This window comes from Debaryomyces fabryi, assembly GCF_001447935.2.
Source record: "Debaryomyces fabryi strain CBS 789 chromosome Unknown contig00191, whole genome shotgun sequence".
Classification (NCBI taxonomy): domain Eukaryota; kingdom Fungi; phylum Ascomycota; class Pichiomycetes; order Serinales; family Debaryomycetaceae; genus Debaryomyces; species Debaryomyces fabryi.
Genome location: NW_015385617.1, coordinates 1 through 17,253, shown reverse-complemented (window position 1 = coordinate 17,253; position 17,253 = coordinate 1). Strand labels below are relative to the sequence as shown.

At 34.4% G+C, this 17,253-nt stretch overlaps 4 protein-coding genes across 4 annotated transcripts; 1 reads left to right on the top strand and 3 right to left on the bottom strand.

Moving 5' to 3' along the window:
- Positions 1-3: 3 nt before the first annotated feature.
- AC631_05309 (uncharacterized protein) lies at positions 4-910 on the bottom strand (the record flags this gene model as incomplete). Its single annotated transcript, XM_015614138.1, has 1 exon — positions 4-910. A coding segment is annotated over one exon (907 nt), but the record flags the coding sequence as incomplete, so codon positions are not given.
- A 1,422-nt stretch (positions 911-2,332) lies between these two features.
- On the bottom strand, positions 2,333-3,433 carry AC631_05308 (uncharacterized protein; the record flags this gene model as incomplete). The annotated part of the gene is made up of 1 exon (XM_015614137.1): positions 2,333-3,433. The coding sequence occupies one exon, from the start codon at positions 3,431-3,433 to the stop codon at positions 2,333-2,335; it is 1,101 nt and encodes a 366-aa protein (XP_015465036.1).
- A 3,123-nt stretch (positions 3,434-6,556) lies between these two features.
- Positions 6,557-8,182, top strand: AC631_05307 (uncharacterized protein; the record flags this gene model as incomplete). The annotated part of the gene is made up of 1 exon (XM_015614136.1): positions 6,557-8,182. The coding sequence occupies one exon, from the start codon at positions 6,557-6,559 to the stop codon at positions 8,180-8,182; it is 1,626 nt and encodes a 541-aa protein (XP_015465035.1).
- Positions 8,183-10,607: 2,425 nt separating this feature from the next.
- AC631_05306 (uncharacterized protein) lies at positions 10,608-12,509 on the bottom strand (the record flags this gene model as incomplete). The annotated part of the gene is made up of 1 exon (XM_015614135.1): positions 10,608-12,509. One exon carries the CDS (start codon positions 12,507-12,509, stop codon positions 10,608-10,610), a length of 1,902 nt encoding a protein of 633 aa, XP_015465034.1.
- Between the last annotated feature and the right edge of the window lie 4,744 nt (positions 12,510-17,253).

The window sequence follows — 17,253 nt, the reverse complement described above, 5'->3', positions numbered from 1 at the left end:
CACCTGCAACAGTGGTACCTGGAGCAGGAGTTTCCGTACCTGAAATCTCACTTATTGGGCAGTAAGTAGTGTATACAGTGACACTACCACCAATAGTTTCAGTAGTTAAGGTTGGTGTAGCTGGAACAGTAGTTTCAGAACATTTGTTGTCAGAGCAGTGTGTGACAGTAACAACATCAGTGTGCGTATTTGTCTCAGTAGTAATAGGACAGTACGTCGTGAAAGTAGTGACAGTACCGTCAGTAGTACATGTGGTAACGGTTGGGGTAGCTGGAACGGTAGTTGCAGAACACTTGTTGTCAGAACAGTGGGTAACAGTAATAATCTTGGTGGATTCAAATGTTTCGGTTACAGGAGGAACAGTTTCGACACCTGAAGAAATAGGAACGCTGGTTGAAACAGCAGACGAAGATGATCCACTTTCGACATCAACAACTTTAAAAAGAGCAGAATTGACCAAAGTACCATCAGTTCCCTTTAACGATTCAGCAAAGTCGGACGCTTCATCTCTCTTAATGATATCAACTTTGTTCATCATTCTCTTTCTGATAGCTTCAGTAGAGTTCGATGAAGGGCTATCTTGAACGTGAACTTGATAGACTGGAGCACCATCGGTACCGTAAATCAAGTTAGCAGGAATATCAATTTGAGTACCTGAGTTTTCGATATCTGTAAAAAATCTTGCGCTGTTTGCAATGGCATAATAGAATTGGATGTTGTAATCATCAGTTGCATTGAAATTAAAGAATGCAAGTAATTCAGATGGGAGCTTGAATGGACAAACGCCAGTGTCTAAATCGACGGTTGCAACTGGGGTCTCATTTACCAAACAGACAACGTCCTTTGCAACTGCGCTAGCAGTTAATAACGATGTGAAAATAGCGAGTGAACCAATAGATAATTTGACCATTGTTAATAAGAAATCCTATGCTGCTAATAAAAAATGTTTTTAAGAAGCAAAATAAGGTATATTTATATAGAAATGACGTTCTTCTTACAACTTGCTATGTGTGCTACTTGGTTCCAAAAGCGATGAATTCTGAGATGTTTTGGGACGATGGGGTATACATAACCCCCAGTGAATATTTATCATAGTTTAGTTCTGATTAATTTAATCTATACAACGGAATCCAGCCCACAACTTAGATAAGTGAATAAGACCTTGCACGCCGGTCCACATAACCCACCTTATTCTACTCTTTGTTCATATTAATTGTTCTACTAATTTAGTTTGTAGCGTGTACCTTTTTGCGCACTTACCTATTATAACTTCAATTACGATATCTTGCTATTATTAGAATTAAATAAAGCCAGCAAATCTATTGCTACTCTTAATTAAGGGATCTCGCATAAAAACAACCCAACATTTCTTCTATTATATTGAATATGCAGCCAATCTCAGGTATTCTTATACTGCAGGAATATAATGTATGCAATGTATGCATATCAAGATTTAGGTTTAGGATCGAGAACTCATATGTTTCGGGAACTTTTTCCGCGCTTTGGGATAGTTCCAAATACGCTTTTGAAAATTAGATAGTTGCTCGCAACCCTTGTCGAAAGGTAATGCTAATAAATTCATGTTAGTCAAGACATGCAAAGGTATATACGAAGCAATAGATAAAATTGCTCTAGCAGCTAAGACTTAATATCTTAGTCTATGTCATAGGTCCACTCTTCCTGGAATCGTGTAGCTGACAAGAAATTCAAATATATTAGATTAGTATTTTCATAACCATCGTATACAATCATATAGCTGTATGAACCCGATGTATGATTAAAGGTATGTTAAAATAACTGAAAATCAACCCATGTAATGCAATGATCTTCCCAAACCCAATATCAACATGTTCTGTTGTAGATAATATGAAATATCGTAATATCTAGTGCGAAATCTTTGTTAGCCAATAACCTATACATTCCTTTGTTTAATAGGTGGCTTGCATCATAGACGATTCACACGGGTTTAGATTCGTAGTTGAACAATCAGGAAGAGCGTGGTTCTAAAATTAGATCGCAATTTGAGGAATAATACTATGCATTAAATTGAAATTGCATTTAAGCCTGGTGATTAATCTTTTCATCAAGAAGAACGAAATACAACGTAAGATGCTTAGACCCTGGGATAAAACCACCCATGAACTGAATTCATGAATCTACAATAAATTACACTAAACTAGAAACTGGACACCATTTCATTATTTCGTGGGGTTATCCTTTGAGTGATATTTAAAATCTAAAGAAAAACTATTAAAACAGGTCAATAACAAAAGTTGAGGAATGACTTTTATGATAACTTAATAAATAGTTCAAAGCACCGACAGTGTTTTGTTTATGGCTCTATATTCCTTGTCCAATATTTCAATTTCAAGGAAATTGCATTATTGAGTATCCCTTCCCATTCCTCGTTATATGGCTCTAATTGATGTCCTAGACCATGATAAGGCCCAACCAAGTCAAGCAAATCTTGATAATAATTTTGATATTCGGGTGGAATTACATGAAATGCACGAGAATCTCCTTTGCTAGCTATTCTTTCCTCTTCCCATTGAAGTTGCTTTTGTATTGGTGGTAGGGAAATACGACCCCTTAAAATACCTGAAATTAATGTTGATTGATACTCAAATATCCTAAAAGTAATAGACGCAACTACTATACCCACAAATGATAATGTTGGATCCCCTACTTTAAAAATGTGTTGATAAAGCTTCTCAACTCTGTTGCTCTTGTTAACTGTAACCTCATTATTTCTGAAAAAGGGGAAGTTGTATAGATAACCAGTAGCGAATATAATTCTTTCGACATCGTCAGCAATTGACCCGTCTACAAATACAATGGATGCTGTAAGCTTATCATCTGAGATATAAATCTTGGATATTTCAGGTTTAATTAAAACATTCTTGTTATCGCCAAACGAAGATTTGAAAAGCTCTCCAGGTTCACTTCTGGATGACACAATAATTCGACCTTTAGATTGGCCAACAGTATCACTAATTAGATCGGTTGCTGAAGTTCCAGTTCCAACAATACATATCTTTTTATTCTTATAGTTAGAAACTTTTCTGAAAGATTTAGTATGTTCAATTATTTCAGAATTTTGTTGTTGTACCTCGACTAATCCTGAGATTTTAGGGATATAAGGAATAGAATAATGACCATTCGCCACAATGATAGCATCATATACTTCTTCATACCAATAATCCTGTCCCTTAATATTTTTGTTGATAACCCTCAAGGAAATAGTCCACTTTCCTCCACGTTTTACGACCTTTTCCACAGAAGTATTATACTGGACCAAATCTTCAAATTTTGCAATCTCTTTCTGAATATAGTCTTTAACTACAGAATGATGTCTGAAAGGGTGCTTTCGACCGAAGAGTTTTACTGATTCTTCCGTTCTTTCATCTGCAAAATTAGAGTATGAGAAAGACATTAATGGTTCAGGTACATTGGTTTCAAGGTAACCATAAGTAGCAGATTTGTTGAATTTCAGGTGACCTTTGGTTGGAAAATTTCCTGGAAGATGGTTGGGAATTTCAATCTTCTCAGTAAACTCTGAGTTGAGTTGGGGTAGCCTATCGGGTTCTTCTTCGTATATCCTTTTTTATAAGTTAGTTTGAAATTTACAAATATATTTGCTTAAATATGGAAAGTGACATACCATAACCCACCAGCTCTATCGTTCCTTTCAAAAAGGCGAATTTTACTGAAGTAATTCTCAGCTACTAAAGAATGTAAAGTAGCTGCTCCAGCAGCACCCCCGCCAATTATTGCTACTGAACGAATTGGGGAGTCTATAGTCATCTTTTGAGAAATATAATCTTTGAGAGTAAAAATTTGTGATAGCATTTATTGTCAACATTTATACCACAGAAATTATTCAATATAAATAATTTCATTATCATCGTAATACACCACTGAGAATATATGCCATTTGATGTCAAAGTGTGGTGCAATAATTCGTAATAGCAAGAATCTCTTTCAACCAATGCCTAATTATGTTTAAACATTATTTGTATCAGTCAATGTTCGTATTACATTGTTGTAAAGAACTTCATTTCAATCGGTTCTCATGTCCAAGGAGCACTTTTAGTTTAGTAGCTTAGTCTATTTGGAAGTTGAATTATGAGCATTCTTGATACCAACGGAAAGACTATATGCCACAGTTGGTAAACACTGAGGCTGTTTTTCCACATTTGATACTTAACCGTATTACATAATTAACCATACAAAATGTACGACTAAATTTTGCCGTTTCTTTATGACGCCTCACATCTTGACGTTTATCTTATTTCCGTAAGAGTAATAAGATTCCTGTCTTCAGTTCTAAGAATTGAAGGTATTTTAAAATTTATTATTTAGCATAGTTTTTATCTCTTCGAATTTTAACATTTCATCTTGTAATATAACATATCTTAAAACGTCTGATTATAATAATAAACCTTAGTTTATGAATAAGAGAAGAGAAATCAGCATTCATACTGTCAAGTCATGATTGATAGAAGTCATTTTGACCGACTCTTATTGAAAATTAAACTTTCGCTTCGATAGATTCAGAAACCCGAATCCTAAGCTGTTTTGAAAACGATTCATGTAGAATCACTAGCTTGCAATTTATCTTAAATTTAACCAATCAATGAAAGAAAATCAATGAAAGAAATTTATTGAAGTTTATTATAGACCACGGATTAGCGCTATACCTAACATACATACAAAGTGAAGAAGTCCCACCTAAACATCCAAAGGCTTCGGTAAACCCTTACGATTCAAACATAGCCGGCAGAATAAAAAGGGTACTAAGAATCCCCAAACTTATTCAGTGAACTAAAGAAAGAGAACAATTTCTGTCGCCTCGCGAGGGAACTAAATTTATACAATAATTAATCAATCTCTTGGAGACTCTTTGACTCCCAAATGATAAGATAAAAATACATAAGAGGGGATGTATTCCAAAGGTCTCCTTTTACATTAGCGATTTGAATACTTATTATGTATACAATGGTACTTGCAAGAAATCGTAGTCTAGTAGTTTGTGGGCCCAAGGGGAACTAAGAAATGCTAGAAGTTTTACCTTAGTAACAATATCAGTATCCGACATATTATATTACATAATGCAGGGGACAAGAAATATTCCAATGGTATAAAATATGTCAAGGGAAAATTAATTCTGAGAACTATCTTATTAGTTGGTATGATTGCTTTAAATCGCAATAAAAATTTAAACTTACTGATATGGTATTGTAGATTAATCGCTATGGTTAGATAAAGCTTTACTAGCAAATAAATAATGCGCCACAAACTCACCTAAGTTCACTGCTACAAATAAAACCAATACATTTTTAGAGGGATATTTTGTTAATCAAAAATAGTAATACACGGACGAACACCAAATGCTACCTGTATTGGCCACCTACCAGTTGAAGAAAGAGATAGCTTTAAATATTCGGATGAACACTTTCTAAAAGATTCTCAATATTATTATTATTAATGTTTCCTTGACTTACATGTACTTGAAATATTCCTATTAATAGTTTCTCCGAATTCTAAATTGCACCAACAGATCAAATACTTTTTATAACAAGGAAAAAATCAAATTAGTAATAAAAATACTTACATGCTTATCGTACTAATAAAATGCTAAGTTGACCAAAATCAACATTTACTTGCAACGGAATTATAATTGCTGTGTTGACTTAGTTAAAGTGTGATGAAACCCGTGCCAGATGATGTAAGTAGTGTGCTATTTTTCTGCATGGTAGGAATTGAACGCGCATTTGGAACGCTGAATGATGGCGGATGGAAAGGATTTTTTCCTAATCACATTCTCTTGCCTGCACTTGGTACATTCTCGAAGCCACTCTGTTCTAGTACTGCATATTAAGATTCAGAATCGGAAAAAAGGTGAGCTATTAAATTTATTAGATGACAGAATAATCTTCCTATTAGAGCACTTTCCCTTATTGATCCTTATTTTACGTTCTTATTGTTGGCTACATTTTTTTAAGTTTCAACGTTTGATTCACAGCTTGACCGGTAAATACTAGCATGTTAATAGAATAATATACAATGTTTAAAAATTCATGGCGTTATAAGCGTTTTCGTTAAAGTCGGAGCGGGAAAATTTTCGCAAATTTGTTACAGATGATCTCTTTTTCTTTATGCATTACATGTTTTGTGGAAAATTGCGGAGCCCCACTCAACTCCACTCTGTACGTCAGGTTATTCCGTTAGCATAAGCGGTAAACTTTTATTAGAGGTGCATCAGAAGTAAAATACAGTCTATGTGATGTTCAAGTAAATGTAAGGGAAGCTTCTGTAATTCCAAAGATTATACTGGAGGTGGTTGATAGTGAAAGCTGTATAATTTTGTACAAGAAAAAAAGATGACAAGAAAGGCTACTTATGGTTTTTTTTTTTTTTTTTTTTCATCAGCTTGAATAGCAATATTCCGAATAAAGTAGCTGGAGTATTTATAATTTCATAATCTGCTAAGTTTTCCAGATTATTTAAATTCTCACTCTCTATCTTAATTTATTTTGAAAACAAAATCCCGAATATGGCTGAAAGAGAAGGTGGCTTATTGGTCAGTAGAAGTAGGCGGGATAGTGCTGCATCTGCTAATTATGGAAAAACTACTGAGGAAATGATAGAGCATAGGGCTAAGCATCCGGGGATTATACATCAAGATGATAGAAGACAAATTCGTGAAATGGATTGTTATGATAAGCTAGGTTTTTCGTTTCCTTCGCATAAGAAATGGCTCATCCTTAGTGTGACATTTGCTGTTCAAGTTTCTATGAACTTTAATGCTAGTGTATATCCCAATGTTATACCTTTAATTAGCGAAGAATTTAATGTCTCAGAAGTAAAAGCCAAAGTATCTCAAATGGTTTTCATGGTTGCGTATGCATTTGGTTGTGAGTTATGGGCACCATGGAGTGAAGAATACGGTCGTTGGCCAATAATGCAATTAAGTTTGACATTTATGAATATCTGGCAAATCTTAGGTGCACTCGCACCAAATTTTGGTACTATTGTTGTTGCTCGTTTCTTGGGTGGTATCTCTTTGGCAGGTGGTTCCGTTACATTAGCAATAGTTGCAGATATGTGGGAATCAAATGATCAAGGATATGCTGTTGCGTTCATTGTTTTATCTTCAGTTGGTGGTTCAGCTGTTGGACCAGTTTTTGGTGGTTTAATAACAGATCGCCTTTCATGGCATTGGAATTTTTGGATTCAACTTATTTTGGGGGGAGTTGTTCAAATATTGCATTTTTTTCTTGTTTGTGAAACTCGGGTTGATTTACTTATGGATAAAGAGGCCAAGCGTCGCCGTGAATCTGGAGAAGATATTGGTATTTATGGACCAAATGAAATCAACAAACATCAATTGACGATGAAAGAAATTTTAGCTATTTGGCGTCGTCCTTTTGAAATGTTTTTAAGAGAGCCAATTGTTTTATGTTTATCCCTCCTTTCTGGATTTTCTGATGCTTTGATTTTCATTTTTATGGAATGCTTTTCTTTAGTTTATCAACAATGGGGATTTTCTACAACTCAGTGCGGGCTTGCTTTCATACCGATTTTGATTGGTTATATTCTTGCATATCTAATTCATCTTCCTGATATTGGCCGCCAAATGTTTTTGATCAAGAATCATGGCGAAGAGTCTAGATTTGCGGAAAGACGTCTTCTTTTGTTACTTTTTCTTGCTCCTTTATTGACAATAGGAATGCTTGGGTTTGCCTGGACCTCTATGGGGCCTGACTACAATCCATGGATTGCTCCAATGATATTTGGAAGCTTGATTGCTATTGCTAATTACAGTATTTATATGTCAACAATTGACTATATGATTGCAGCATATGGCCCTTATTCAGCATCTGCTACTGGTGGAAACGGATTTGCTCGTGACTTCTTAGCAGGTATATCCATCTTATACGCAATTCCATTGTACTCAAACATTGGTGGAAAACGCCACCTTCAATGGGGTAGTACCTTGTTAGCTTGTTTAGCAGCACTTGTAACAATTCCAATTTTTATTTTTTATTGGATGGGACCAGAAATTAGAAGAAGAAGTAAGTTTGCACAAACTCTCGCTGCTGATAGCAAACTCAGAAACACCGAGTTTCAAGACGAAGATGAAGCTGCTATCGCATCTGAATCTACTGAGAAGCTTTAAAATTTTTGTAAAGAATAATTGATTTATAAGCATTTGTGAAATAGTTAGATTGATAGATTAGAACTTAGTATTACTAATTTTGTATATTAGTTTTAAATTGTGTATAAATGCGTCTTGTAGAAGCAATTTGCTTGAGTTGATTTTGAGTTGAATGTTCATAGGGTTTTGACAGCATTTCGAGATTTTAAAGCTCTAAAATAATGCTCCTCTGTAGGACCGATATTCTGATATTCTTTAATGATTTACTAATTTCTGATTATATTTGTTTTGCTGAAATACTTTTCTTAATGAATTTCCACATGGTTGCATTCTATGATTGAAATAACTCTTATTTTTTTAATTAACATATAATTATTAATGTGCACGTAGCTTTCTTAATAGCAATTTTGTTCTTCTGATAATATAACAATCGACTGGTTTCTTAAGATTCGGCAAAGCTGCTTTGTCCTCAAATTGGCGCACGGAGTTTACAGTAGAAGACTGAAATAAATTGATCACATATGCATATTGAACTGTATAAGATCTTCAGGTCATAAGATCCGTTCACATCATAGTTCATAAAATATTACACGTTTAGAGTAATTTTTCTTTGTACTAAGGGGTAGCTATTTTTTTCAGTTGTTCGAAAGCTGTTTCATATATTTGTTTAAAGACAACCTCAGACGATTTTTCTAAATGTATTCCAATGAATGTCTACGTAAACAATTGCGTTGCTTCGGTTTGTGTAAACCAATAATTTAGGGCTCTGGAGTTTTGGGGATTTGGTTATGTCAGTCAAGTTTGATAATATCCCTCTTACATTTAAAAGAAGGAATAATATCCCCATTAATACAAAAACTTTTATATAAATATACAGCGGCACTCGCCGTATTAAACATAGCATACTTTGTACTGTCAAGTAAACTACTTAATCCATAAGATTGTTTTGTTTTATTTTTTTTATTTATTCTCAACAGAGTAATATAACATAGTTTATTCATGCGAAGTTTAAGTCTGGAGTCGAACTAGAATCTATCGTTAACAATACACTTCTTTACCTTTATGCTACATAAACAATTTTTTTCTCTTCTAGGCATCCTACAAAATCATCAATAGGTTCAAGTTCAGTTTGACAGGCATTGATCCATCATTAACTGCACATAACTCCCTAGATTGGTAATAATAAACTCCAGATCTTTGTATTAAAACACTAACTTGGTTTGAACGACCACTATAACCATCGAATTTAGTACCTAGTGAAGGTATTGTGAAACAATGTAAAACACCTTTAATAGTAATTGCGAGTCTAACAGGTCTTTTCATAGATGGCTTAGTCGGTTACTGGCATCCTTTCAAAGCTACTTAGTGTATGATTTTTATCCATTTATCGTTTCAAGCTTGCTATAGCTATAAAAACTACAAAACTTCATCGCACCCAAACCAAACACGAGTAGAAGGAACCAACCTAGAAAGTGAATTTTATAGCTTCAACAGATTCATACTTCTTTCTATCAATATCTCGAGAAGCCAAATGGACTTTAAATAATGAACTGTAAAACTATCAATTTGCCCTGTAAGGCTTCCACCTGTTATGAATTTCATCAAACCGTGTAGATATATACACAGTTTACAATTATAGGAGACAAAAAAATAAGAAATGTAATAAACAGAAGAAATAATACTGCCCTGAAATACATCAATGGCTAAAAAATATAGTTGAATTTTATAAATAAAATCCTTAATTTTAGAGTTACCGGATATATGGACATTTATGCAGAGTTGCAAAAGAACCAGAAAATACTCGGAAAAATGCTTTGAGTATAAATATTGTATCGAAAGTCCATCAACGAGATTAGAAAACGGTTCTTCAACAAAATGGTATAACTTGGTTATTCTGAGTAGGATATCGAAGATTAACTTGATTTTGCTCAATTATAGACCGAAACTATAAATGAGGGATAAGAAGCAAAAAAATGCATTTGATTATCCAGTTTTCGATTTACTTTCTATTGAAGTTCGTGCAAATAAATATTATTTGTATACTATAGAATTTAGTAACAAACTATTTAATAAACACACTAATAAAGCGCGGAGATTATATACAAATAATGTACTATATGCTCGAGAGAAACATTGGAACTAGTGGAAACTTTTGCTTTTTCTTCAAATTAAAACTCTCCATGTGACCATATTCTGGAAATACAAATCCAATACTACAGACTCGTGTTAGTTTCTCAGAGGTGAGGTTTTATTGTTATCATACTATGTTAATTTTAACTTCACATAACTTGACTCCTATGAGCGCGAGCGCATACTTTCTCAGTAGGAAGAAAGCATTCATTTTTTTGAATTTTTTAAGATTACCAACTAGAAAAGCAGTAATTAAATAGATTCTAAAAATCTATGGTACCTTTTAGAAAAAGACCGAAAGAATTGAAAAATATTATTAGCTGAGGAGATACATAATTTTCTCTTTAGTATTTTGCGGAACGTATTTTTCCCTATCAGGATCGGTTGGATCTTTGCCATCCTGGTCTTCAATGGCATTATGAGTATCACCCAAGTAATAGTTGGTCTGCAAGAAACTCAATAAAAAGTTGATAAATTCCATAGCAACTGGGGGAGCAAACATGTAGATAGCAACATATGAGAATGCCTTAATAGCCCCTTGTCTGGCATCAGAATCGTAATGCATGGCCCTCAAAGAGCTCATGTCTGTGTAGAAACCGTAAACTTCCTCGTCAGTGTAAGTATCTGGAATAAATTCTCTGAAGTATGCGGGCATTTTTGATGACCATATTGGAGCAGCAATAGCACTACCAATAGCACTACCAATAGTTGACCAAAGAAGGACCAAAGACATAACTAAAGACAAATCTTGGTGAGGAACAGATGCCTGTGAACTAATTTGGGTACCAATTGTAGAATAAGCCGAGCCGAACCCCATTAAGACTTGGCACATGACGAATGAAGCAGTATCAGCGAGTGTTCCCTGAGCTCTAAGAGGAAGACAATAAGATATAACTCTGACTAGAATACCGAAAGATTGCATGTATTTGTAACGGTGCGTGATTCTGCAAGTGATTCCAGCTATAACGCCAAAGAAACACAAAGACATAGTCAAGGTGTTATTGAAGTAAGTCCAATTTTGATCTGACCAATCCTTAGCGATCCAAAGAATAGTGGACAAGTACTGTTCTCTAATTCCATCTGCCATCATGTATATAACATTGATAACGACAGCGGTAATAAATGTCTTGTTCATGAGCACTCTTTTAGGCATAGAAGGGAAAGGGGCCCAGAAAATTTCATATACCGTATAAATTACCAATAATACGGGACCAACTACAAGCATTGCAATTATACTAGGGTTCGCCCAACCATTTTCAGCGTAAGAGTACAAGGAGAAAGGCAATAAAAACAAAGCCCAACCAAAGCCTAAGAGAAGCAAACCGAAAGCATCGATTTCAATTGCAGCATCCCAGACGATTTTCCAAACCGATACCTTTACCTTCTCCACCTTAGGAACAAACTTTTGTGCTTTGTGTTCAAAGTAATACAACACATAAATAGCTGGAAATACGGTTACGGGCATGATAATAGAAAACATACCGTATCCCCATCTCCAGTTGGTTTTCAAGACGGCGTCAACGATCAAACCAGCGAACCAGACGGTTATTAAGTACGGAGTTGTCATAATAGCATTTACAAGACCTCTCCACTTTAAACTTGTTAAATCAGCAACGATAATATCCTTCACAAAGCCTGTACCATTCGAACCAACAGCAAGTAACACTGAACCAGCCACGTAAGAACTAATAGTCGTAGAAGAAGCCGCAATAATCGTTCCCACAGTATAAAAAAGTAAAGAAACGCCAAAACAAATGGGTCTGGAAGTAATGTCAGAGAACTTGGCAAGAATAGGTAAAACCACGGAACCGATTATCCCTGTTGCTATGTCAACAGTAGAAATCATTGAGTGTCTACTGAAATTGGAAGCAGCGGGAATAGCATAATTGGGCGTCGTTGAAGAATCCAAAGAACCAATCCATGCAATCACTAAAAGACACGTACAGAATGCGATTGTGATAGCCTTACCATGTTCAGCCGAACTCATCATGATTTTTACATTCTCGATCCTTTTCACACCCCTAGACTTTTTGTACTCAGTTTCTATATTGGAATTGAGCAAGTGGATCTCATTTAGTTCCGAATCAGACTCATTATTGGTCTCCTTTACTTCAGTAGTCTTGTCTGCTTCAGTATAGTTGTTTACACTGGTACCCATTGCAGAGGGTGTGGATGTTATAGCGTTTTCTGTATTCAGAGAAATTCTTCTGTCTGACATTATTATCGTACTGAAAAAACTAAAAGCAAGAAGTGTCAAGCGCTGCTGCTATTAAATATTTCAAGCAGCTCATCAATGAATCTAGTTGTTGAGCCGATCGACAGAAATGATAATAAAAAAAAAGCTTGGTATGCATATTATCATGCGTAAATCTCTCACCCTCATGAATAAACAAAATTACAACCCGAAGAAAGCATGTATGTAAGATCTACTTGTTCCAATATTACAAGTAGATCTTTCCCTATTTATCGCACAATTAGATCTTCTATACTGCTATCCTTTCAGCCATAAAATTCTCTTCAACATAGGAACTAAGGATGAACTCAAGATAATAAAAATTGTAAAATTTATTTTAAGCTGTTTATCAGATAAATCTGATATGCCCGATTCGCAGAATTAATTTTTCGTATTTCAACTTTGTGTAATCAATTAGAGCGCATTATGCGCTCTAAAATCATTATGGCTGTATGCGCGCTGAGAGAAAAACAAAAATCGATCCGATATTATTGCAGCTGAGATCCTGGAGCGCTTAATCTAGAATCTCAATACTCTTGCGAATCAAAAATTGAAGAAAACGAGATTATGGAGTTTTCATATATCATAACTGATCTAAACCTATCTAGATATATACATATATGTAATGCGATATCAAATAGTCTACATTCTTCTATTTTGCATAGTGATAATAACAGTCTATGAATACGGCAGATAAATCTCTATGATTTTTCATGCAGAGCTGAGTTATTTGCAAATTTATGCATAAATGGTGCGTCCATGTTGTGAGCCTCTGAGAACACAAAAAAATGGGTTACGAGTAACATTCAAACGTTCAAACGAAGATCAAAATGCTTATAGATTGAAATGATTAAACTGAATGTCGAAAATAATTTCTTATGATGCAGACATTGATTTGTATCACATGCATAGTTAATTCAAAGATTTTTAATGCTTTCAGGTTTGTTTTAATACGTTTCTGATCCAACGAATATAATTTACGATTATAGTATATGCCTTTAAGCTTTTCCAGATTCTCTTCTATTTAAATAAGAGAACGCCCGGACTGTATGAAGATATTCTTTACTTTATCGATTTTTCAAGAAAAACGTAGTTTTATTACAATAGCATTTCAAACTTGTATTGATAGTCAACAATATTTGAAAAATTTAGAGACTTTCGCTTGTCATAAGAGAAAAATAATTTGAATGCCCTCAAAATTAGAAACCAATGCGCTCAGACTAAGCTATATCAAATTCTATCTGCATGCATGTAAATCGCTGACCATTCCAAGAAATTCAATGCAAGTATTTTCAATGTGATCGTTTGATTTTATTAAAATTTTGAGTCCAAACTCTGTTTTTAATTTGAATAATAAATATTACGTACTTTAGTTTAACCTTTATTATGGAGAGGTCAGGAAGCTAGCTAGTTTCTTTCATCAGGACATTGACTGATATTAATACTAATTGATCTTTACCTGGTTTTCATTGGATGATCTGCAACTATCCACAATTCAATCCTCACATCTACAATATATCGCTCATCAAGAAAATAAAATTTTATTTGCAAGTGAAAGTGTCTATTTTTTAAGTTTTAACGTATTTATGGCAATGAGCATATAGAAAGGACAAAAAAGAAAGAGCTGGTATAATACTAAATACTTTACTAAAGCACTGAAGCTTTGATATTGACCATTTCTGGACGTTCTGCCTAAAATTCTTTATGGATCTTCAAGAAAATTGTAGGACAGTAGAGTTTCAAGCAAGTTAGATCTGTAAAAGAAAATGATGATAGTAATAACGTTGATGCCATTTATGGGAAACAAGAGAATTTATATACGATGCTACCGAATTTTATCCTGACTTGAATCTCCCATTCCATGTTTTTGTCAAATTATACTATTATTCTAGTTGGTTGTGGGAAGAAAATAATATAATGTGTTGCCATATACCAGAAAAAAAGGATTATTATGTGATGTTCTTCAATGAACTTGCAATCAACTAAAAAATTGCTATGTTCCAATTTCTCAAACTTCTTGTTTCTATTTACTGGAACGGCCTTCCCGATTCCGATGCATATATTTGAATACTTAGGAAGAGAAATCACAGAAGAAAGGTGGAATAACAAAAAAGTGTACAAAATTATCAAGCAAGATTCACCTGTTGGAGATTTCACACAATGGCTCTAGGCTCGACAACATTTATTTACTGTCAGGTAAAATTTCTTTGATAGATTTTTGATTGCGGGAAAGTTCAAATAACGAGAAACGTAAAAAGCTTGATTTTGATTCTCTTGATTTCATATTGGGGATGTATGGCTCTAATGAAAATGATCATAAACTCAATCAGGAGAACCAAGAAATTGAAGTACTTCTTAATGAGGCAGGTAATAATAACAATGATTGAAGTGAAAAGAGGTTTTTCATGATATTACCAGTAAAACAAAGGAAGGTAATTCCTCGAACGGGCCACAAAGATAGTGGACATACATAATCGAAACCAATATTTTATGAACTTTACCTCGTTCCGGTGTATGCTCTGTGGAATTTTTTCTGTAAAGAGGTTGTAAATGCTAACCTTTGTTGAAAGCCAATATTCATCTTTCAATGAGGATATTGAATACCTCCAGAAGTATCTTACGTAATTTAGAAATTATTAGTTGCTTAGTATTTGCTATTTTATTTGTTCAACATATAAAATGAATAGCAAATCCTGAAAGCGTTACTAAGTTAGCTTCATTCGGCGACCACATGAGTAAATCAGTTCATTAATTCCATGTTTGAAGAGGCTTATAAGATACCTGTAACGTGCATACTAACCATTATCTTTGGGAATTCTTTGAAGTGACATCTTTTGTTGTTCTTATTCAGATTCTAAGCTTACGTCATCAAAAAAGGCTTCTTCAAAAGAATTATTATCGCTTCCATACTTACTGTCAGAGTTTTCTGACCTATTATGACCGATTTCATATCCACTATTATTAAATGTCCCGAATATGCGGTCAAGAGACCTTAAATCATTCTGTTTATACTCTCCATTATTTGAACAATCTGCTAGACCAAAATCTATTAAAGAAATTTACCAGAAACAGACATGAACGTTAGTCAGCCACATATCATTGTGCGAAATTCCTAATAGATGGAGCTCCTCTAGTCGCTTTGATAACTTCATTTACATTACCATACTCCACTCTTCCATTGGTATTCCTTTCCCTAGAGACTCGAATATATGTATCGGGTGGTCAGGGAGACATTCAAATAACCAGAACTAGGAGTTTCGGGAAATTAGAGGCAATTTTGATTTCATAATTTTTTTTCATTAATTGCACGTTCATTGAAGAACATTTCATAATAGCCATATTTGTCTGGAATTTCTAAGCATGCTAAAACATTCTCTTCCCACAAACGGTTTGAATAATAGAACAATTTGACAAACACTTTAGATGATAGAATCAAATCCGGATAACATTTTGCGGTATGTTATACAATTCGACGATATGTGTTACAATGGATTTCATCAAAATCGACACCATCAGAATTTTCTTTAATTAGTTCCAACTTTCCTGCAAATTGATTGTCAGCTAATGTCCCCTATGACCCACTAGCAGCTCTAATTTGTAAAAAGGATCAAGCCCCTCTGTTTTGCTAGCCTCGTGCAAAGATATCTCAATACATTTTTTTAGCTTAACCTTCTTATCAAATGCATCTGCCTCATTTTTATAGAAAAGCTCCGTCATTGCTGTTCTTAAAGTAGTACCATGCTCCACAGTCTTGAACCATTTATAACATAGTAGGCTATAGACATCCTGTCATCCATAATATCATACTTAAAAACACTGAGAATGTTTGGTGATCTGAAATTAAAACTATGTCGACAGAGGAATTCCTGATATAAATACTTTCTTAAAACTAATACACATGCCACTCTAGGTGTCCATTCCTTATCTTCAAACAATTTCTCATTTGAATGCAGACTCAACTTTCTTCAATGCAGTGATTTTCGACATGTCTATCTATAAATCTTTCCAACTCATTAGATGGCTAATTCTAAGAAAAGACCTTAATATTCACCCCTTTAATTATCCGGTTTACCCTCTGTTTAATTTCACACTTACTGAATATTCGATATACTCGTGAGATAGCCGGTTCATTTAAACAGTGTGGAAATTGTATTATACTCTGTGGGTGGACGCACGACAAAACCCATCAAAAAACTGGAATCCTGGTCTTGATTACTTTTAAAATCGCCATGTTGTCATGGCATTTTAGGCGTTACCCATAGTTGACTGTTGCCCGCATCTGAAAGTCAATCCTTTTTGTCCATAGTTAAGAAGCGCCCTTCCGGTTGAAATGTTGCAAGACATTAATTATTAAATAAATTAGTATAGAATGATTAGAAAGTAGTTAGCAGTAGCAAGAATTACCAAAAGGTGATTAGGAGATGCAAGCGTCGCATTTATCCGGACTACATATTGTGGCACAGCATACTTTTAAAAAAGTAATCATACGCTTTCTGTTTATTATTCTGGGTGTGGTGGTTAGCACTCTTCGTTTTGCAGATTACACTATGTGTTATCGTCTTGCAATTTAGACAAAATTTATATAATAGTGAAATCCCTTGGAACACAGCATATTAGGCAGTACATCTATCCGTTTCTCATTTTCCTCTGCATCCATATCAACCACTTTATTGATATCTCCTGTTTATTATTTGCCATCTCACTGAGCTTGTTAATCTTGGTAATAGAT